General features: G+C 40.1%; 1 protein-coding gene across 2 annotated transcripts in view; it reads right to left on the minus strand.

Moving 5' to 3' along the window:
* Positions 1 to 25,422, minus strand: part of GLRA3 (glycine receptor alpha 3) — a 169,678-nt gene that overhangs the window by 43,578 nt on the left and 100,678 nt on the right. For both annotated transcript variants that reach the window (XM_075258387.1, XM_075258378.1), the window contains exon 4: positions 2,460 to 2,683. In XM_075258387.1, coding sequence (XP_075114488.1) covers positions 2,460 to 2,683 — 224 coding nt within the window. The remainder of the gene's footprint in view (positions 1 to 2,459; positions 2,684 to 25,422) is intronic.

The following is a 25,422-nucleotide window of genomic DNA, read 5'->3' on the forward strand; positions in this document are numbered from 1 at the left end:
GCATACTGATAGGAGAGACAAAAATGTACATTGTGATCCCTATATGGGGCTCACAATCTACAAAAAAAAACAACAAAAAAAAAACAAGCCTCCTTTCCGCAATGTGGGGCTTCAGCCTTATTGACTGACGCAGTAATTTTCTTTTTTATTGCTTTCACTTCTTATTTTTCAATTGACATTGACTTGTTTTTTGCAGAATGAATTCTATTTTACCTGGTATGTACAGTATATACTTACATATATACTATATATATATATATATATATATATATATATATATATATATATATATACACTCACCGGCCACTTTATTAGGTACACCATGCTAGTAACGGGTTGGACCCCCTTTTGCCTTCAGAACTGCCTCAATTCTTTGTGGCATAGATTCAACAAGGTGCTGGAAGCATTCCTCAGAGATTTTGGTCCATATTGACATGATGGCATCACACAGTTGCCGCAGATTTGTCGGCTGCACATCCATGATGCGAATCTCCCGTTCCACCACATCCCAAAGATGCTCTATTGGGTTGAGATCTGGTGACTGTGGAGGCCATTGGAGTACAGTGAACTCATTGTCATGTTCAAGAAACCAGTCTGAGATGATTCCAGCCTTATGACATGGCGCATTATCCTGCTGAAAGTAGCCATCAGATGTTGGGTACATAGTGGTCATAAAGGGATGGACATGGTCAGCAACAATACTCAGGTAGGCTTTGGCGTTGCAACGATGCTCAATTGGTACCAAGGGGCCCAAAGAGTGCCAAGAAAGTATTCCCCACACCATGACACCACCACCACCAGCCTGAACCGTTGATACAAGGCAGGATGGATCCATGCTTTCATGTTGTTGACGCCAAATTCTGACCCTACCATCCGAATGTCGCAGCAGAAATCGAGACTCATCAGACCAGGCAACGTTTTTACAATCTTCAATTGTCCAATTTCGATGAGCTTGTGCAAATTGTAGCCTCAGTTTCCTGTTCTTAGCTGAAAGGAGTGGCACCCGGTGTGGTCTTCTGCTGCTGTAGCCCATCTGCCTCAAAGTTCGACGTACTGTGCGTTCAGAGATGCTCTTCTGGCTACCTTGGTTGTAACGGGTGGCTATTTGAGTCACTGTTGCCTTTCTATCAGCTCGTACCAGTCTGGCCATTCTCCTCTGACCTCTGGCATCAACAACGCATTTCCGCCCACAGAACTGCCGCTCACTGGATGTTTTTTCTTTTTCGGACCATTCTCTGTAAACCCTAGAGATGGTTGTGCGTGAAAATCCCAGTAGATCAGCAGTTTCGGAAATACTCAGACCAGCCCTTCTGGCACCAACAACCATGCCACGTTCAAAGGCACTCAAATCACCTTTCTTCCCCATACTGATGCTCGGTTTGAACTGCAGGAGATTGTCTTGACCATGTCTACATGCCTAAATGCACTGAGTTGCCGCCATGTGATTGGCTGATTAGAAATTAAGTGTTAACGAGCAGTTGGACAGGTGTACCTAATAAAGTGGCCGGTGAGTGTATATATATATATATATATATATATATATATATATATATATATATATATGTTAAACACTTTTTTTTAAGAGTGATGGGATAAAATAAACACAAACAATTTCACAAATTTTTGGATTCTTATGGTATTTGCTGTGTGATATAAAATAATTATTTCAATGTATATAGTTTTTTTTGTGTTGCTGCATTCAAAGACTTAGAACACTTGTACTTTTCCTTTAACAGGGCTGTATGAGCTGCTTGCTTTTTGCAGGGTGACTTGTAGTTCACATCGGTGATATTTGGTGATCTATCTATCTATCTATCTATCTATCTATCTATCTATCTATTGATATATATTGGTGATATTTTGGTGTACCCTACAATTTTGGTTATGTTTCATTTTCATCATAGGTTAATAAGCAGTGCAATAATTTTTGTGTACAGATTTCTACAATAGCAATTGTGCAATTTTGCAGGAAATGAACTGCAAATGTAGGATTTTATTAAGATCTCTTAGTAAGACCTCTGATTCCATGTCACACAGTTCAGCTATTCATTTAAATCCAATTGACCAAGGGACAAATACCATGGATCTTCTGAGGTAGATAAAACTAGCCTGCAGCAGTTGGTTGTATCTGGCTGGTGATGAAAGTAGGGGGAGGTGAGACCCTCACCTTATTTTTTTTAACCAATATTTTTTATTTAGTAATATATTGTGTCCATATTACACCATCATTGATTATTAACATGTTTTTAAAAACTGCAATATGTATTTAATTTTCTAAACTTTTTTTGCTCTTTTTGTGTCTCAGTAGGGATACTGAGACATAAATAGGGATATTACAAAAGCATTTAGATCATCTGATTCTTCATATAATGCACTACAATACATGCAATTCTCTCATGTATTCTGTTTCTCATATATATTACTTTAACTTTTTATTTTTTCTTGAGTTTTGAACTCACCGAATAGAGTAGAGAACATTTCCATCTTTGAAGATTCTCAGAAGTTTGTTGTCTGTCGTCACCTCATGAAAGTTGGCACCTTTTTCATTAGCAAAAAATAAATCTGGCTTCCATATAGAATCCAACATAGAAGGATCTAAATCTAATGAATCATCTGGATATTCACTATATGCAAGACGGGGGTCATTCCACTTCTGTCTCAGAAAGATGTTTAAGCGGTAATCCTATGGCAGAAAGGAACATATCAATGGATTTTCAAAAAACAACAGTCCAACAATTTTCAGAAGACTAAGAATGATCTGTCAGTTATGACCACAACATTATTGTAATGGAATATTTTAATCTGGCTTTAGATAACCTTGGAGCATATGCATATAGAATTCCATCATATACAGTAGATAGAGTTAAAGGTTCCAAAATGGACAACATTTTTAAAGTTCAAATAATCTGTGAGAAGTGAAAAAAAAGCATACTCACCTGTCCCCATTACTACAATGTCCCCCCATACCTCCCGTATCACCTGCTCCTCCCACAATGTCCTCCGACCATAACTGCTGAGGCCAATCAGCAAAGGGCCTAAATCTCACTACCTGTGACATCATAGGTCCTCTTCCTGAGGCCTGCTGAGGCTGCTGATTGATCTCAGTGGTCACGTGACTGCTAAGGCTTCAGTGGCTTCAGCATAACACTAGAAGAGAACTGGGAGAGCAAACAAATTGGGAGGTGTGGGACGACAATGGAACAACTCCGACAGCTAAGTATGCATTTTTTTTTTCACTTCCCCCAGCAGATTTAAACTTTAAAAGTTTAGCCTGGACAACCCATTTAATTTACTACCAAGTACAGAAAACCCAGTGTCCCATTTACTCAAATAACTTTGCAATAGCTTATCTGTCTGTAGTGGCCACTTTCTGCAGCCTGCAGAAAGTGATTTTAGATATATCTGAAGAAAAAGCCCAGAGTAAACTTCGAAACGTCATATTCTGTCTTCATTATGAGTTAGCTAAGTGAGGTTACCCACTTAAAGCTAACTTTATAAAAGGGGGTGACCTCCAACACCCTACATTCATACCATTCTTATAAAATGGTTATGCTGGACTTGCTTTATACGACTTTAAAAAAATCAGATTATACATTAAGATTCATATAGAGATACTCTGTACCAAGCTATGCTGAAATCCAATACTGTATCTATGAAATGCATATGTCAATTATTATATACATATAGCAAATCTGTTTAATATCTGAAGAAAGAGGAAGAAAAAGCAATAGAACCAATACTTTAACTATCCCCATTGAGCACAATACTCAACTACTATTCTATTACAATCTTCCTGTTCTCCTATTCTCCATATGCTACTTGTCACTGCACAATATTCCTAGTCTTGTATACATCGCAGATGGGTAACTGGCCTATTCATCTCTATATATAGCCTTGTTCACATAAAAACAGATATTTCTACCTATTACATGTATGACTTCCAATCCTACTTGATAGTGAATTCTATAGCAGAGGTCTCTTTCCCTTTGTATCTTATTATCTGCAATATATTGAGTTATTCTTTGCAATGCATGTAATGTTGCATGTATTCTATATTCCACAGCTACAAAATGTTAGGACTTGTTCACATTTGCAGACAGCTTCAAGTTTTGACTGATCTGTTTTGAAATTATCAGTTTGTTTTTTTACTGATGCAATTTTCTTTTCTGCAGAAAACAGATCTGACAGCAGCTTTCCGTTTTTTCCAATCCATTGACTATAATAGTATAAATGATATAATCGGGAGACTTCAGTTTGCATTGGTCAAAGAAAACTGATCAGTCAACACACAGGTCAGTCAAAACCTGAAGCTAGCTGGAAATCTTAATATCAAACATAATATCTTACAATTGCATATATGAGAAATTGGGTTTCACTGCAGCCAGTGGCGTAACTAGGAATGGTGGGGTCCCATGGCAAAGTTTTGACATGGACCCCTCCCCCCAGACCGCCCCTGCCCACGTGACGTTGGTGAAGTCACCAAGTAGGCCTGAAGCCTTCCAGAGCCAAAATAGGTAAGTAACAGTGGTTTTTATGTTAACCTCACCTCCCCTGGGCCTCTGTTCATTATAATTGGGGGGTCTGAAAAGACCCTCACAGTATAATGATAGTGTTTGTGGGGTTTGATGGCCTGTGACCTTACTTACCAATCTTGGTTCCCGCTTACAGCTGCCTCCATAGAAAGGGAAGCAAAGGTGGCCATGAGCAGGAGCCACGATTGGTAAGTAAATAGGTCCTGTTACCTGCTGGGGTTACTCCAGTAGGTAATGGCCTATTAAAAAAAAAATTGAAATCTGCAGCAATAGCGGCTGCCACCAGGCCCTCCTGATGTCCCGGGCCCTGTGGCAGCTGCTACTACTACTGCTACCCTGCTAGTTATGCCCCTGACGGCAGCCTTTCGTACACAACTGTATAAAGGCCTAGTACAAATTCAGTGTTATACAGAGCCACTGTACATGAGTGATTGCATCCATAGTGTATGCCTATATGCTTACGATTTCATACGAAAAAGTTTCTTTCCATGAATTCATATGGAATCCGAAAGAAAATAATAATGGTATATTTGATATTTCATCAGATGATGTACTACACAAATATTCTCCCATAAATGTATGACTTCTCAGATAGAAGTCTGTATTTAGATACCATATGGCAGCACACAAATTGCCTGGGGTTACATAGGCTTGAACTGTAGGGAACTCCTGTACTGCCATACAGGCTCTGTGTATAGGTCCATGTTGCTTTCATTTGAGCAGAAGAAACACCATTCTGCAGGTAGGGGTGTATAAAGAGCTTTATGCCCATGGTATATATGTCGGGGGTATACATAGGGAGGATCTCTAATGTAAGGTTCTGATATACGCAGCATAGACATATAGTAGTTTACCACATGATATACATTTTTTCCTGGATTCCTTTGCATTACATAGTATATTCTATTACTTTAATCCATAAAGTATTCTAGAACATACTGACCAATGTATGTCACAGAAAGTCTTTTTGCATACAGGGGACTGGGTTCCAATGAATATGCCAGTAATATATTCCAGAATTACCGTAGGTGTTATCAGAGCCTAAGAAGCTCGAAACAAACACAAGGTTCAGCTCATTTCCAAATCAGAATGAAAATGTATTACCTACAGTATATATTTACAAGGTATACACCTCCAGGCCATTGTCCATGTTCATACTTTAATCTGCCGGTTTTAGAATACCCATCTGAAAGTTCTTCATATACATAATACAATGCAGCCAGATTGTGTGCCGCAGTATTTCTGTGCCTTTTATTTACACATTTCAGTATTTGCCGAGGCAAATCTGCATTACTGGGCTTAAGAAGAGGATTTTGATTATGTGTGTCACAACCATTTTGCTTTTCAGCAGTAATTGAAATCTGCTCATATTCTGTAAACCTACAAAAGATTACTTTATATGCCATTGACTGTAGCAAACTTAATATCTTAAGACGACAGTGAGGAGACTTCTATTAAATCAGAACAATTAGGATTTACATTTTGTGTTGATTAAACATTCTGCTCTCCGCCTGTATCCGTAATACAGTCTATAAAATTAATCTGCAAATCTCATGTCTTATGCAAATGATATCACTCATTAAATAATGCCGTTTTAGAGAAGAAAATTGGCATTAACATGTAATATAGCACACAGTAATTAAACAGAACCTAAATATTGGAGATAAGTGGAAATTGAGAAAGATATGTCAGAGCTAAGTGGCTAAAGACAATGAATATTTTAAAACATTCTGTTTCTTATGAGTCAGTAGAAATAAGGAAGAGGGGGGTAGCATTTATTTCTGAAGACTTCAACAGAATAGAGAAAAGATTACAGGGACAAATTACAAAGTAGACTGACGTATGAACTAGAATGGGTTCTCAGTCCCTGAGTCAGATGCACAAAAGCTATCATAACCGTCGCCCTAAAAAACTGTAAATGAAAACAATACCCCTTAAAGGGAGTCTATTATCTCCCCGAAGCATATGCAACTACTGCCACTGTGTTACACTACAGGTATAAACAACATACCTTTGTTATACACTTTATCAGTTAGTGCACTGGAGGCGGGGCTTCAGCCCTGGGAGCACCGATCTTACCACCCAAGTAAGATTAGCGATGTCATAGCAATGGGAGGATAAACTCCCACTGCACGAGATATTGTATTCAGAAACTAAATCCGGGCCCACAAACCCCACAAACACTGCTTTCATTATACTTGGGGGTCTTTTCAAAACCCCAAGTATAATGATCAGAGGCCCAGGGGAGGTAAGGTAACATAAAAAGCACTGTTACTTATCTCTCCTGCACTATGGAAGGCTTCAGGCCTGTTTGGTGACATCCCAGATGTCACATGGGTATGGCCTGCATCATTATGCATTGCAACGCAGGCCCGGCTCACGTGACGTCTGGTCCATCATTGAACATATATAAACATATATAAAAGATCTGAAGACAACTTTTAATATAGTAATTCTTCACTTAGTTTACTTTTGGTAGTCTTTTACACCTTAATGTAGCATTTTGTGACTTACCCATAACTTACTGTATGATATATTATGATTGTCTAATCCCAAACTTTTCAGACATACTGTACATCTTATACTAGAACTGGACTGCCAAGATCCCCATTCCTCCTTACTATGGTTGGACACTGAATGATGCACCAACCGAGCATGTGTACTGTCACCCTATTCAAAGATGGCAGTGATGATCCCCTTATTACCTTCTTGTGGGAATATACTCCTAAAGATCACTATAAATGGAATTTTAAAATGAAAGCTTATATCCACCATTTTCCACGATTCGTACAGAAATAGTATACAATATATAAACAGTTGAGTAAGTTTGCCTAAAATAACATATATTACACTGACCCTAATTAAAAACTTGCATAGACGTAGTTTTAGAGCCCAAATCTTCCAGTACCATTCCATTTTGGCTCAATATCTGTATAGATCGTGCAACTAACCGTATAGGCAGATGAAGCTTAGCGAATCCCTTGAAAAAAAGCAGTTACTAAAAATATTTCTTTATTCTGACTTATTTATATTTTATTTTTATTTTTGGGATACATGATGTAAATGTATAAAATGGACTTCAGTCCTGTCTGGAACATCAAGTACTACCTGCGGACTGATTTATATGGAAGTGGGTGGTAAGAAATCCAATGTGTTGTTTTAACTAGAGATGAGCGAACAGTAAAATATTTGATATTCGTTATTCGTTTTGAATAGCCCTAAAATGGTGGTTCCAGAACCATCACTCTCATTGTGTTGGATTGATGCAGTGGATTGGACTGAGGACCCAGACATTGACCTTGATTTGGATTGGGAAATTGATAACATTTTGGCATCAAGTCCTGGGGGTAACTTTTATTTAGAGGACCACAAAGGTGGAAAATTGGCTGCAACCACTACTACTGGTAATGGTCCTCTAATATCGGACTCTACATTACCCCTACAGGGTTCTGATCAGGTGTTAACAGTCCAAACAGCATGCTCCAGTACTTTAGATGTAGATCAGAAACCACTTTCCCTTCCGACACCAGATTTAACCAAGCTTCATCATCATCATCATCATCATCATCATCATCATCATCCTGCTGAGATGGAGCCACTAAAAGAAACCTTGCCTTCAAAGGCATGTCCTGGAGCTGCGACTGAGCCAAATGTAAACACAGAGTCCTTTGGAATGGAACAAAATTCACCAGCAGTATTTTTGGCCCTTAGGGTAAGTTCACACGGAGTAAAATGGAGTGTAATTTGGAGTGTAATTTTTACACGTGTAAAAAATTTACACGTGTATTTTGGAGCGTTTTTTTTTACACGTGGTGTTTCAGTAGCATTTACAGAGCATTTTTTGGAGCATTTACGGAAGCGTTTTTTTACACCCGTAAATGCTCCACAAAACGCTCCATAAACACTACTGAAACGCCACGTGTAAAAAAAATGCTCCAAAATACGCGTGTACATTTTTTACACGTGTAAAAATTACACTCCAAATTACACTCCATTTTACTCTGTGTGAACTTACCCTTAGGGTGAGTGGAGCCTTGAACCAGGATGTGTCCTGTAACATCAGGCGGGCCCTAAGTTCTGCGCTTTGCACAAAGTTCCCCTTGACCACCGATGCGTGGACAAGTGCATGTGGCCAGGGACGCTACATCTGAATCACTGGCTGAATGTAGTTGAGGCTGGGACCGGGTTGCAAACTGTGGCGGCCTGCCTTGTCTCCCCGCCCAATATTCCTGGCAGGAGTGCTGAAACACCACCCTCCTCCTCCACCGCCGTTAAATCGACGCCAGCTACGATCTGGAAACGCTGCAACACTGACGTGGGGAGACGTCAGCAGGTCGTGCTGAATCTTATCAGCTTGGGGGACAGACAGCACACTGCCTCCGAGGTCAGGGATGTCATCCTGGATGAGATGGCAATGTTTTTTGCCCCACTGCACCTGGGCCCAGGCAGGTTGGCGTATGTGATAACGGCCGGAACCTGGTAGCAGATCTGGAGCTTGCCAGACTCAAACACGGTCCACATATGGCCCACGTTTTCAAATTATTGGTGCAACGGTTTCTAAGAACGTACCCCAATTTACACGAGCTACTGGTTAAAGTGCGGCGCTTGTGCACCCACTTTGGCAAGTCTACAGTAGCTGCTACAAGCCTTAATACACTCCAGCAACGCCTACATCTGCCCGAAGCTCCGGCTGTTGTGCGAGGTCACCACACACTGAAACTCTAGATACCATATGTTGAGCAGGGTGTGTGAGCAGCAGAGATCTTTGATAGAGTTCCATCTCCAAAATCCAAGGGTTCATCAAAGTCAGCTCCCTCATTTTCTGCACCATGAGTTTCCATGGGTGGCAGACTTATGTGAAATCCTATCCCATCCTTTCCACTGGACTAGAAACATTATCATGCGCTCATCACAATTCCTGATATGACAGATGCATTAAGCAGGGTGCAGGGTACAACACAGACCAGGCCCGAGCACCAGGAACAGGTGTTACAATGGCTAGCAGATAATGCTTCCAGCTGCTTTTCCACCAGCCAGTCAGCCACTACCTGCAGTCGTGTTCATACCCAAGAGTCTGCCCCTCCTTCCTCCCAACATGCCCAATCTTCCCAACAGAGTCATCCCACCCTTGCCCCCTCCCAGGATCTATTTACGGGTCCTTTTACTGTCTCTGCCTCTGTTGAACCACATCCCAAATTGCAGGAGCTAACAGGCGACTTTTCTGTGTCCTGATGCCAAAATACTGGAGTATCCGCCATTTCCTACCAATTTTGGGGTTGTGGACCACCCCGGCGTTTCTGGGCCTCAGTGATGATGACGAGACACAGTTGCCATCAGGTCAAGCTGTGGTTATGTATGGTTTGCAGTAAGGGGAGAGTGAGCAATTGCAAGAGGAGTTGGTGGACGACGAGGCCACCGACTCGGCATGGACAGAGGTGATGTCTAGTGGGGAAAGCAGTGTAGATGTGGAAGCAAGCTAAGCAGGAAAAAAGGTGGCTAGAGGCAGAGGCATGGACTCGGGTGATGTCTAGGGGCAAAAGCAGTGTAGATGTGGATGCAAGCGCAGCAGCAAAAAAGGCGACTAGAGGCAGAGGCATGTCCAGAGGCAGCAAGGCCAAAGATTTTCCATGTACTAGCCACTCATGCAAAACTCGCCCATGTTGCCAGACTTATTCCTCCAACAGGCTAACAACTGCCATCCGGTCAACACCCACCAAGGTCTGGAACACGTTAATGGCACCCCCTGGCCAAACTACCGCCACTGATGGGCCTAGTGTCACCAGGAGGGACAAATATAGGCACATGTTGTGGGAGTACCTGGCTGACCCCAGCCCTGTCCTCTCCGATCCCTCTGCGCTCTACACTTATTGGGTCTCCTGCTATTTTGTGTGGGCACACCCCTAATAAAAGCTGGTTGAAACATATATAGCAAGAAGTAACTGCTGTGTATTCCAAGTAATTGTTCTGTATCCCTGTTTTCCACCGTTCGTGGAAAGCTGGACTCCTGTCCCTGCAGTGTATAGCTCTGAGAAGAACTGTTGTTGTTCTTCGGTTTTTGCCTGCCTATCTGAAGCTAATGTCTATCTAGCCCTCAGCAGATATGTTTCTCTCCCTATCTCTGACCGCAAATCTGATGAATATGGCGGCCGTTCTTATAAATGGGAGGTCACATGTTTTCGGCAGCCAATGGGTTTTTTACAATTTTTTTTTATGCCTCCGTTGTCGTAGTTCCTGTCCCACTTCCCCTGCATAGTTATTGGTGCAAAAAACGCGCCAGGAAAGGTGGGAGGGGATACGAATTTTTAATGCGTATTCTGCGTGGTATTTGATTGGGAACGAATACCTCAAACGGCCTGATATTCGATCGAATACCTATTCGATCGAACGGTGTTTGCTCACCTCTAGTTCTAACTATGGTAAATCTAACATTAGCCTAGTAGTTATACAAGACCTGAAGAGAGGATTGATCCACCTGACAGGTCTGGTTTGATGATATATACAATAAAAATACATAAATAAAACCCCTAAACTGCATATTCCAGCATAACACTTGTATTCTACTTTATATCTCTACAGTACATTATTATCATAAAGTTATTAGAAACACATTTCATGCATTAGAACATATTACCCCTGATTTTCACAGCAGTTTTATTATTATTATAATATGTAAAACTGTTAAATAAATGTCAATGTAATTGCTACTTTCTGAGTCTCTACAAATAAATTTGCTTTACTAATTTTTTTGACTTTGCCTTTAAGTTGCTGCTCGATAGTTGCCTTAGGTTGCCTCATTATAGACACAGATCCACTATGTAATTATTTCTTGCTCTGTAGTCGCTGGAATCCTTTTTATGATGTGCAGAGATTATACTGACATTCTCTATGACAAATATTTGTATAATGGAGTTGTGGCTAAAGGCGATCTTTTCTGCATTTAGATGGGACGGAGTCACACAGCTTCGTATGTCTACTTACGTCATACATTTTGTTTTATAACATGTTTCACATTATCAACTACTCAAAAGTTCACCTTTTTACACTCAAAATAAGCTTCTGTCTGCAGATCAACCATATTATTGTAACTGTTTTTTCCACGGAACAAATACTTAGCAGTACCAGTCTGGATGTGGTGGAGCCAATAGCAGATTCACCTGCAGAAAACATGGAGGCATTAGAATAAGGCCCCACGGGACGACCCACAGCCAAAAAGTGCTGCGGGAAAAAACACGGTGGCAAAACATCGCAGTTCTTCCTGCAGCACTTTAAACAGAGAGTTTGCCGAGTTTTACTCCAAGGACTTACTGTTACATTTATATCTATGGGGAAACTGCCGGCATTCCGTAGATATGATTGACATGCTGCGATTTCCAAAAATGCGCCAGTTTTGGAAATTGCGGCGTGTCCGCACTGTGGTTTTTACCGCAAAGTGGGCATGGGATTCACTAGAACCCCATCCACTTTGCACTTACTGTAAAACGCCGCAATTCTTCCCACGGTGTTTCCACCGCGGGCAAATTATGGGCCCCGGCCTCAAGGTGGTATACTTGTACATTTATGGCATAAGTCATAGGACACAGATGTGTCCTTCCTTATCAGACATCTTTGTTGGGCATTTCCACTCCAGATATGTGTAGATAAAGATACACAACACATGGGTAGCACAAGATGGTTTCATGACAAATTATTACAATCTTATAAACTATCCTATATGTGTCTATAGATGACTGCTAGGCTTTTGTTAGCATGTTGTGACATTATGCTGAACTGACTTCATGAGCAACTGGAGTTCCTAACCAAACAGAGAACAGATAACAGCGGGACCCCAATCTCATGGTCACTGTGAAAAGGGATCTCCACATTGACTTCTATAGAAGTGCCCATAATAGGCAAGCATACTTTCTTGGCTTTTTTTCAGAAGTATTGCAATGAATTGATAGAACCATGCATGGGCAACCACCTCTGTATTCAAAATGGCCATAAGTTATGGGGTCCATCCCTTTTTTCCCAAGACAGATATGAGTCCCACTGATAGGACCCTCATCTGTAAGTCATTCATGGCATATCCTGTAGATATCACTTAAGTGTCAAAAGAAAATATATCATTATTCAGCTAGCTCTTACTGAATTAGATTTAGTTCACTTCATTTTTACACTGGAAGCATACTGTATATAGTGGGAATGTTCCCATTGTACAGTATGCTGCAAATGCATCCATAACCTTTAAGAACAGACCAGATATACAGCATGAGTTTCCTTTTGCCATGCCTTATGCTTTCATATTCTCAACAAAGCATGTCCAACTTCATTTTTAGTTTTGTTAACAGAAGTTAATGGGTAATGCATATAACTAGAGATGAGCGAACAGTAAAATATTCGATATTTGATATTCATTTTGAATAGCCGCTCAATATTCGACGATTCGAATGAATATCGAACCCCATTATAGTCTATAGGGAAAAATGCTTTGTTTCAGGGGATCCCACCATTCGACTCAGGAGAGTCACCAAGTCCACTATGACACCCCAAGAAATTATGCTAATACCCTGGAATGCAACTGGGACAGCAGGGGAAGCATGGCTGCACTTGCTACAAGATGTAGCAGTGCTGAGTGTGCGTTGAACCCTGCTGCACACTCAGCTCTGCTGCATCTCTGGTGTGTGTGCTGAGCTCTGCTGTTTCTCCGTGTAGCAGAGCTGTGTCAACACTGCTACATCTGAGATCGGACCACAATGGAAACTGCTGTGGACCGATCTTAAACTCCGCCTCCTCTGGCAGAACCAGCGTTGCTTGGCTGAATGCTCTACTCTAAATGGCATTCGGCCAATCAACGCTGGTCAATGCATTCCTATGGGAAAAAATCAGCTCATGCCTATCGCAATCTGACAGGGATCCCGACCAGATAGAGCTCCAAAGAGCTGGATGAGTAACATTCCCCCCTAAATAAAGCTAATCCCTAGCTAACCCTGACAGTACATCTATCCCTGTCTCACAGTCACATAGTTCACATTCTCAAATTAATCAAATATTAAATTGACCATTCATCTAAATTGGAGGTCACCTGATTTAGCCAGCCAATTACTTTTTCCGATTTTTTTCGATGCCTCAGTTGTCGTAGTTCCTGTCCCACCTCCCCTGCACAGTTATTGGTGCAAAAAAGTGCCAGGGAAGGTGGGAGGGGATACGAATTTTTACTGCGTTTGCCTTGTGGTGTTCGATTCCAATCGAATACTTCGAACGGCCTGATATTCGATCGAATATGTATTCGATCGAACAGTGTTTGCTCATCTCTACATATAACTGTATAACATCTCTATATTTTGGGGGAGAAATCAAAATATAAATAGTTCTCAAATCGAGCACAATAAGATCCTATGCTTCCCTAGTGAGAGCTGCAGACAAAATCTTAGGATTTATCTTCATATCTATACTAGGGATAAAACTCCCTTGCTTGATAAAGGTCCTGTTGAACTGCACCGTTGCTTGGATGGGCTAATAACGTGCTTCTTTTTCGATTTATTTGGGACTGATGTCTAGTTTTTCTTGCATTTTTTTGTCACTGACCATGGACTGGAACCTATTTTTTCTATAAAGGGTTCTGTGTTGTTTTCTTATCTTTATGGCTATACAAGAGATATGTAATTCGGAATCAGAAGACTCCACCTCCTATAAATGTAGAACCATATAATAATCTTATTAGGTAAGAGGTCCAGCAGTGTACAATATCTACTATGTGTAGAGACCATGCTGACTATAAATGTAAGTAATAGTTTACTATCTATTTTGTCCTACATAATTTTAACATCCTTGTTTGGGTAAGCACTCATCTTTGTGCTTTATATTTACCCTACTGTGTGTGCTGGCTCTATACTATTACTGTTTGTATTTGCATTTCTGATGTTTGGCTTTTCTTGTGACTATTCTCTTGGATTTTGATTCTGCATTGCACTGTTCGACTGGTTACGACCTCTTGACTATCTGACCTCCCTTTTGTTGTTGTTTGTCTGCGTTCTGTGTCATCACTTATATCTAAGAAGGGACTGTCGCCGAGTTGTCCTCTGTCACCTAAGGTAGTGAGGCAAGTAGGCAGGGACAGAGGATGGGTTCAGCTTAGGACTCACTGTCTTGTTGTTCCCTCCGTCCTAGAGTTAAGCAGCAGCTACTGGGAGATTGGTCTTCTAGCAATTCCCTAACAATAATATCAGAAGAACTGAGCTCCACCCCTATAAATGGAGATCAAATTGTCAATCCCTTTAGATAAGAGGTTCACCATATGGAGATAAGATCAGTATGCATAATCTGCTGTATGAGGAGACCATAGAAATGTAAGTAATGTCTTATAATCTCTTTTTATGCAAACCCTGCCAGTTTAAGACTGGATTCACAGCCACAGATTCTGCCTTAAATGCAAAGAGAACTTTCATTTTAAAACCGCTAGAAACTGGGCAGAAACCTGACAGACCCCATAATAGTCTATTATAGTCTTTTAAGAGGACAGGGTCTCTGTTTTTTTGGGTCCCCACTGTGGACCCAAAACAAGGGCGACCTGAATGCTTAAGCATTTTATATCTGATTTATTGATTGTAAATGATTATAATTGAGAAAAAAATCTACTAAGAAAATTTTACAAATCCTCTGTAGATTACTACCTTTCCTCTAATAATATTATATCTAATTGTTCCAGTCTTTATATGCTATTACACATTATCTTTGCAAGTTCTGCACATTTTGGGAATAATCTCCCATAGGCTTCTATTACAGCTATGTTATCATTTTAATATTAATAGTGCATGAAAAGAATCCAGAAATAATCCAAACCTCCTTAATACTGGGTTACAGGGAATATATCATACATAGTGAAGGATCTACAGCTGTTTTGATTTCCATAAAGCTATTATTGGGTATGTCAGTTCAATGTTTCATTCATGTAGCTTAATCTGGCCTTTCAGTCAATCAGTCCAGCATGTGTCATTCTTCATTACATAGAGCAATGTCCCCAGTGCTCACACTTACGCTTACTTTACTTTGCCCTGTTAAAATTACAGCAGCACATCATTCCCATGCATCATTGTGAAATGCATAATTTACTGTAACACACCAAATGTAGCATGCCATCCATAATTCATCCTTAATAGACCTGTGCTTGAATTTGATTATTTTTTCATTCATATCCTGCAGTTTTTAAAACCAAGAATATATTATTCATATTCATTATCCATTTATCTACTTATATGTCAAAGTAGAATCTCGAATGGGAGGAAATAGGAAAAAATCATTTATTCAAATATTTTATTATATTTACTAAAGAGAAAAATTAAATTTTGAATTTAGAATGTTGAGTTTTCCCTTAGGTTACGGGGAAATTTTCTGTCTTGCAACCACCTGATGTGCAATGTTAATGAATAAGAATATATGAATAATAGACTGTTAACCTCTACATTATTTACCACTGTGTTTTAGTGTTTGTTTAATGTCAGATCCAGTCCATGCCCAAAAGAGTGAAAAATTGATATATATAGGACTTTTTTTTATTTGTCCATTACATGTTCATTTTTAGAACAATGAATGTCAATGGCTTCATACACATCAGTTTCTTTTTTATTTTTTTAGACTTAACATAGACATACAATAAAAAATGGGTTACACAGACCCATAATATAATAATTAGAGATGAGCGAACAGTAAAATGTTTGAGGTTCGATATCACTGGTCAACAAATTTTCAAAAGTTGTTTGTTTCTGAAATGAAATGAGTCATTTCCTAATGATTTTTATGTGCTGAATTCAAATATCACAAGGAAAACTGTCAATTGGCTCTAGTTTCTATGATATCGAAGAGTTCTCATTTTACTGTTTTGTGAATTGTATAGAATATGATACATATTTATTACTTCTGCAATAATAGAGGTGCAAGTTTACAGTTTTTAAAATTTTGGAAATATATTCTTAGGAAACTTAGTTCTATCTAAAATCAACTATAATTTATAGTCATATCTAAGAATTTTTTACAAATGAAGTATGTTTATTGAACTTTGGAACGTAGATCCTTATTGAATTGCTATTCGGCTCCTTTACTCACGTCTCTTGTATTCAGACTTGGGATTGTCTCTGATAATTGTCCAGCAGTAGTCTGCAAGCATTGATGGGTTCCATTTACCCTGATATCTCTTTTCCATAGTCGCAATTTCCTGATGAAATCGTTCACCATGTTCATCGCTCACCGCTCCACAGTTTGGTGCAAAGAAGTCTAGATGAGAGTGTAAGAAATGAATCTTTAAAGACATTTTACATCCCAGGTTTTTATATGCCTTCAGGAGATTTTCAACCAACTCTTCATAATTATCTGCTTTGGTGTTTCCCAAGAAATTAGTCACGACTAACTTGAATGCTTCCCATGCAGTCGTTTCTTTGCCACGCAGCAAATGGTAAAACTCGTCATCTTGAAGAAGCATACAAATCTGAGGACCAATAAAGACTCCTGCTTTTATGTTCGCTTCACTCAACCTTGGAAACTTACAGAGGAGATATTTGAATGCCTCTTCATTTCTATCCATTGCCTTTACAAAATTCTTCATAAGACCAAGATTGATATGTAAAGGAGGTAACAGAATCTTTCCTGCTTGAACAAGTGCTGGATGCATAACATTTTTAGCCCCTGGCTGCAGTGACTTTCTGAGTGGCCGGTCTCTTTTCTTGTAGTGTTCTGATCTTGCACGACTGTCCCACTCACATAGGAAGCAGCAGTACTTGGTGTCTCCTCCCTGTAGACCAAGCACTAGCGCTACCACCTTCAAGTCACCACAGAGGCACCACAGATGTTGATCATAGTTTATGCATCTCAAGAGCTCTTTCATGTTGTTATAGGTTTCCTTCATGTGAACAGCATAACCAATTGGAACTGATGGTAGTGCATTGCCATTGTGAAGTAAGACAGCTTTAAGACTTAGCTTTGATGAATCGATAAATAGCCTCCACTCATCGGGGTTATAGCTGATTTTGAGAGCATCCATTAAACCACAAACGTTATTGCATACAACAAGATCACTCTCCTTGAAGAAGAATTGGACAAGAGACTGTTGATGGTTCCTAAAGAAAGAAATTCGAACATCATCTGCCAACAGATTCCACTGTTGAAGTCTGGAACCTAAGAGCTCGGCCTTACTCTTGGGCAGGTCTAGATCTCTAACAAGATCGTTAAGTTCACTTTGCGATATAAGGTGCGGTTCAGTGGAGAGTGATGCAGGAAAGTCTGGATCTGACGAGGTAGATGGTTCATGACAAACTCCTTCTTCTTCCTCGTCAGTGGAATTGAGCGAGAATGTTTCTGGAGCATTTGGAACTGGCAATTCTTCAGAATGAGCTACTGGGCGTATCGCAGATGGAATATTCGGATACTGTAAAGTCCACTTCTTTCTTTTTGAAATTCCTTTCCCAATTGGAGGCACCTTGCAGAAGTAGCAATTGTCACTATGGTCAGATGGCTCTCTCCAGACCATTGGCACTGCAAACGGCATAGACTGTCTCTTCCGGTTCAATCACTGTCTGAGATTTGAAGAACATGTATTACAGCATATGTGTGGAGCCCAACTCTTGTCCTATTTTGCAGCCAAAATACAGGTGGTAGGCTTTCTTAACCAAATATAAATAGAAATATAAAATGCACGTCTATATCATGAAAAGTAAAGCCAATTTTAAAATTTTAGCATCAATTTCAATCTCAGCACCCCAAAATTAGTTAAGAATAACTGGTTTGATGCCCGAAACATTTTGGCTGTTGACCAGTGTATTCGTTTCAAGTAGCCCCTCAATATTCGACTACTCGAATCGAATATCGAACCCTATTATAGTCTATGGGGGGGAAGATGCTCGTTTCAGGGGTAGGCAACATTCGATCAAATTATACTTACCAAGTCCACGAGTGAGGGTCGGGCTGGATCCTCCGTGCAGTCTTCTCCTTGCAGGGTCCCCGCGGCGTCTTCCGGCTCTGCATTCACTCTGCCAGGCATCAGGCCTGGGCAGAGCCGACTGTGCATGTCCGCTTGTAATGCGGGCATGCGCAGTCGGCTCTGCCCAGGCCCGATGCCTGGCAGAGTGAATGAAGAGCCGGAAGATGCCGCGGGAAAGCTGCACGGAGAAGACTTCTGGCATTCGGCCAATCAATGCTGGTTCTGCATCGAACTTTTACATTCGAACAGTGAGTGGTACTCGATCAAGTACGAGTATTTCAAATACCGTAGTATTCGATCGAATACCTACTCGATCGAGTACTACTCGCTCATCTCTAATAATAATAATAATAATAACATATTCTGCAGCACTGTACAATATATAAACAATAACAAGGTACAGAAAAAAACAAAACTGACATCAATCTAATATATCTCTCCGACATCCCCTTGCCCTGTTGCTGTCAGTTTCTTTTTAAATTGAAATGAATACTGTTAGCTAAAAAATAGGACGTGTCCTATTTTAGTCCATTTTTGTCCAGCTTGAAAGACCCAATACAAGTTTATGTGATCAAGTTTTAATGTAAATTTTGTGGACTACTGTATGTATTAGTATCATTGATGCTAAAAACAGATTAGTGAGTTGGGTCAAAAAAAAGTTCAATGAAGTTCATCTGTTTTTTCACTAATCGTTAAAAATTGATGTAAAATAGAGTTTCATCTGTTTTTAGTATTCATTTTTTAACTGTTATGTAGAGGTAGCCTAAAGCCGGGTTCACACAGGGTTTTTTGGTCAAGATTTTGACACAGAATCCGCCTCAAAATCAGGCTCAAAAAAACGCCTTCCATTGAATTCAATGGGTTCCTTTTTCCGTGAGCAGGAACAAACCGCAAAAGAAGCAAACTGCCCTTTCCTGAGGTGAATTCTGCGGTATAGTCCACCGCAGAGTCCATGGCACAACACCTCTCTCCTGACTAGGCCCATTTATTTGGGCCTAATCGGGAGCAGAACGCCGTGACTGGAGGCATCCAGTCGTGGCTAGCCGTTTTTTTGGACCAGATTCTGAGGCGGCTTCCACGTCAAAATCCAGTTAAAAAACCCTCCGTGTGAACTCGGCTTAAAAGTCACACAACTTTCGCTCAGTCGGGGGATGAAAGGCAGGATATAGACAAACACAGAACAATCCTGTTTTGAGAGAGAGTAACAGGAACATGTCTAAAGACAGGACTGGTTAAGAATGTGTTTTAGGGGTTGATAGACAAGGGAAAGGAGCACCAATAAGCCACTATCTTCCAAAGTTAGTTAGATTAGCTATAAGTGAACCTTTCAAGATTTGGTTTGGGTTCGTTGGTTCAGACCAAAAGCTCAAGCTTGGTCTGAACTGTTTCGTTCCAACCAGAAATGCAAATAAATTGTTATAAAAAGTTTGTGTATGACTAAGGGCTTCTATGATTATATCTAACCAGTGACATCGACATATATGGCTATGAGCAAATACTACACTGTAGGGTTTTTTATGCCTTTTCTAATTTCACAATTTTTTTTAGGTGTTTTGTAAGTATTGCTTTTAGGGGAGAAAAAATTCAATTGAAGAGGTAGTATATATAACTTCATTGAGATGGACATTTGAAAAGGAAAAACAGCCAGATTGTACCAGATACATGTAGAACGAGTGATGTGGTGTGAATAAACTGTCTGGTATTGGTCTTGGACACAGTACAGATTGAATTGAAATTTTCTGACATCACTTCACTGTCACACACGCACTTTTATTTCTCTCTATCAATAAAATTAATGTTGTCTCCAGTTTTACTATACTTCCCCAGAACCCCCACACCATATTATCCTATCTATCTTCATATGACTCTCTAAGACCCTATCTCTCTAATCCACCCCACAAAATGACCACCTTCTCCTCCTGCCTGGGCCTTTTATACTGTCTATGAGTCATCAGACCCTCATGAGTGAATGACCCCTGCTATGAGGCATTATAGGGAAGTCCGACTGATCCCCGAGCTGTACAGCACCTCCACTTATTCTTTACTCCATGCTTTCACATGGTGAATAACATTTTATCTGGTTTGTATGAACTGAACTACATGCAAAGGATAGATGATAATAGTTTTATTCTCAAGAATAGGGGTCCCATGCCCCTCATCTGAAAGAACAACAGTTGCATATGTTTATTGCTGCCTCATTACATTTCTATGGAATTGAGCAATATAGCTTAACCTAGAGCTTACCTATCTTCATTACTCCCACAGTCTTTGTATGTAGCATCAGCACACATGCTTCATAGCCACCCAATCCAAATAAGAGACACATGACCCCCATTTTTGTGATAGTTGGGGTTCTTAGTGAGACCCCCTAGTAATGACTTATTGCCTATCTTATATATAGTATAGGTGTGTTTATTAATCACGTAAGCCCCCACCTTAATATATTCCCATGTGCATTGTATAGTAAATTTTGATTATTCCTTTCCTATTGTTTAAATTTCCTTAATAAGCATTGGGTATATACTGACTTATATTTTCTAGTAAGATATTACATTCAGCGCCTTGCATGTAGAATGAGGTGATAAAAAGGCAATGTTAATGGACTCAACTGCTTTTAATTCTCAATTAAATTCCAATCAAAACACTAATCCTAGCAGGCAGCGAGACGTGACAGCCACACAATTAAGGATAAAAAGGGCTGGCATTCCCTGTGAAAGCGAGGATAGATAATCATTATGAAATGGAAATACGCACAACTCATGCGAGCTACAACATCAAATGATAACCACTCTGAGCTTGGGTTCCAAACAATTTACACTATATGTATATCATTACATTGCTTTACTTTACTGAACTTTTTATGCATTTAATAAAGTCTTCTAATCAACAATCTATTTATTATGTTCCACATCAACATGTTCCATATAATGGGGTGTACATTGGGGTTACATGGTGACCACGATCATGAGGTTACATGGAATACTTGTGCCATGAGTTGTATTTATCCAACACTGTGATTATCCGCCATATACTGCAGTTGGTACAACCACTGTTTAACATCTCCTATTTGGTCCAGATGCCAAGTGCTGCTGTGTAATTGGTATTTAGACTACAAAGGCTTATTATGTAGATTATGTGTCTTCTTTGTAAATCTAAGAGTATTCTTTGGTTTGTATAATATATTTCACAAGTACCCAAGATTTCAGAACCCTGTTTGACAAATCTACAAAAATTCTCAGCTCATTGTTTGTATTAGATCTTGTTTCGTACTATACTATATACTGTTCTTATCAAGTTCCCCCAAAACTGCACTCCTAGGTATCTGTTTGATCTCTAAACTAATGTATTTAGCATCTTTGTCTAATCCATGATATCAAACTGCATGTCCATTTAAAGGGAACGAATAATGACCTATATTTTTAATCAAGTTATACATAAAACATGTTTTGGTACTATTCCGTTATCGGGCCAGCAGCAGCGCAGTTCAGCAGCAGCTTTCGGGACAGCAGTTCAGCAGCGGGAATTACAATGACATCCGAGGACTGCTGGCCCGATGCTTGTGCCCAGTAACCAGTACATCGATGACCCCCCTCCCCCATCCTTCTCCTCCTGCCAGTGCTGCCCCCCAGCTCTCCTTACATCTTCCCCGTACCCTCTCCCCGCCACACGACTAGGCCTCACCTCAGCGCTAGTACCGAGACCGAAAGGAAAGACACCGGGGCTCAATCCAGGCCCTGACAAGAAACACGCCGACTATAGGAACGGTGAGCTACAGCGAGCCGGAGGGACAAACTTTCTGCAGCGTCCGGCGGCTATCTAGTAGCATTCATTGCTCAAGATTTACGGTGAGGCCTATTACAGGGAGAGGGTACGGGGCAGATGTAAGAAGAGCTGGGGGGCAGCACTGGAAGGAAGAGGAGGATGAGGGCATCGATCGATGTACTGCCTACTACACACAAGCACGGCCTCTATCATCGGGCCAGCATCGGCTTAGTCATGTGGCGGGGAGAGGGTACGGGGTAGATGTAAGGAGAGCTGGGGGGCAGCACTGGAAGGAGGAGGAGATGGAGGGGGGGTCATTGATGTACTGGCTACTGGGCACAAGCATCGGGCCAGCAGTCCTCGGATGTCATTGTAATTCCCGCTGCTGAACTGAACTGCTGTCCCGAAAGCTGGTGCTGAAATGCGCTGCTGCTGGCCCGATAACGGAATAGTACCCATGTTTTTAAAGAATTGATGGTGAAATTTTCTTTATTATTATCCATGTTTAAAAAAAATCCTAAAAATCCTATAGTTCTGACTCTAGCTAGCAAGGCAAATAATATGCTGAGACAACCATTTTCTGTGGGAGAATTCTTTACGGCAGCCATATCACTTATCAGTACACAGATGACCACAACTATCCTACTAATATTATAAAAGTTTGTATGTTTGTATGTTTGGCGAGCGCGCGTCTGCCGGCTCCCATAGAAAACAATGCGATCTGCTTTAGACGCTGCTACGGAACGTTTACACATTCTAAAGCAGCCAGTGTATCAGCCGTGTGAAGGGGCCCTAAGGCTGAGGCCCCATATTTCAGAAAAGCTGCATTTTTTGTTGCAGGTCAATGGTTCGCCTGCTCTGGTATTTTGGCAGCTCTCAAGCTGTTCTGCTGCTAAATTTGTTCCTTATGCCATGCCTGTGATTGTTCCAGCATCTCAGCAGCTGGCTCGGACATCATATATTGAGCGTGGTGTTGGTGTCGATGATCCCCCTGAGCTCCGATAGAGGAGAAGTTCGTTGACTTCTGGCTACCTTCATAGCTCTCATTGTTTTAGAATTTTGCGACAAATTAGATTTTCTTTTTCCCAGCATGTTTAAAATTGGCAAACTGACAATTTGGATTAAAGGGGTTTTCCCATCCAGTGTGTCAGCACTGCCAGGAGCACATCAGATAATATGCAGAGGCTTGTACCCAATGGACTCAGTGTTAGCTTGTACCCGATGGACTCAGTGTTATCTCAGTGTGTTTACATAGAGAGATTACAGAGCAGTTTTATCAGCAATCTCCAATTAGATGATAGTCCTGGCAGCAAGACCAGTTTAATATAGTATGTGAACATAAATTCATAACAGTCATGACGCCATGTCATTTAAAAAGTAGCCTATTTGTTCATCCAGGTAACAAACTATCTATGTGTCATATTTCATTCAAATCCGTTCAGACGTTTTTGCGTGATTGAGGAACAAACACACACAAACATCAAAACTTTCACATTTAGAATATTAATAGGACAAGGTGTTAAGTTTTTCTGCGGCCATACGGTTATTATAATGTAATGTTTTATTTCAGATACAGTAAAGATCTATGAAAAATTGAATCTAAGCAATATGGAATGCTACATCTGTATGAATATCATATTGCCCCTGTTTTCTGACAAATGCACAGCTTGCTGCTTAGCTGTGCGCTCTATTACCAGGGGCAGGATATATAAATCCTAGCTCTGTATTCATTGAACAAAACAAGGAAATATTAACAGAGGAATATTGATGGAAAGTGATGCACCGAGGCGTCCTTCTAATTAACTATTACTCTCCCACTCTTTATAGGGCTGTGTTGTTGAACTGCAGTGCACTTGATGTTGTGCCTCGAACTGTAGAAAAGAATAGCTACAATTCCTATTATATGATCCCTCAGAGATCTTCGGAGTAAACTCAGTGGTCCAATTGAAGACAAAATGACTCATATTTAATTGCCCCAGACAAGCTCTTTTTCATTATCATTCTCTGTTACTAAGGGAAACAAGGTCTTACAATATTGTATGTGTTGTCAATAACATCATAGGTCATATTCTCCAGAAGCTGCATCAGAAAAGAATGAAAACAACCCGAAACCACAGCTATATTAGAAGTAATAAACTGCTGAAAAAAAACAAGCATCAATATGTGAAAAGAAATAAAATACAAGAAAATGGAAGTGATTACAGATTGTTTTTCACAATGCTGGAAAATATAAAAGTAACTAAAATTAGATCAAATAAATAAGTTGCATTTGTCTTTCACTTGTAAAAATAAAAAATATTTTTTCCTAATGGGATACATATTTAATGAAAAATAAAGTCTGCGTAGTATGTAGAGACAGATCTGATTATAGGAATTACACATAGATGTAGCATGACAGAATGGAAGTGCCATTTTCATGAGTGCATTGCCCCCCCGGTAGGTGCAGGATCTACCCATCAAACGAATTGCCCAACATCTGTGTTTTAGAACCGGGGGCATTCACATGGAACAAAGTGCCGCTGATTCTGCCACGATAACTCGCGGCAGAATCAGCGCTGGTAAAAAGACTCCAATTCACTTCAAGGGGTTCAGTTTAACACGCGTGACACAATGAAATCAATGGGTTAAAAAGCGACCCATTGGTTTCAATGTGTAACGCGCATGAGTTATTTTGGCAGAATCAGCGCCACAGTACTCCATGTGAATGCCCCTTAAAATGTAATTCATTCTGGAGGCCCGCTATACAGATAAATGCAAATAGTACTCCCATTTTTCTCAGAGGCAGGTAAAAATAACAGGATATTGTACTTTTTAAAATATGGTCACATGAAAAATGAAAAAAATATCAAAATTCTTAAAAAATGTAATTCTCATAACAACTTGGCTTAAAAAAATAGCCATATTTGGTAACACATTTAAGTCATTTAAATGCTGATACAAAATATTGACCAAAATACTGACATGTGAATAAGACCTTACTTACGAACGACCTGAGAATGCCCAGGAAAGGTGAGGCAAGAGTGATTTTTGTGCTGGTATTCTTTATGGATTTGATGCAGATATCCAGATTATTTCAACCTTTATATTGCAAAGACTTAGGGCCACAGTGAAAATAGTATTATCATTTAACATGTCAAATAGTAACGTAGGTTTTTTTAATGAAGAATGTGGATCAGGTTGGGC

Source organism: Leptodactylus fuscus, chromosome 1, assembly GCF_031893055.1.
Source record: "Leptodactylus fuscus isolate aLepFus1 chromosome 1, aLepFus1.hap2, whole genome shotgun sequence".
NCBI classification, from domain to species: domain Eukaryota; kingdom Metazoa; phylum Chordata; class Amphibia; order Anura; family Leptodactylidae; genus Leptodactylus; species Leptodactylus fuscus.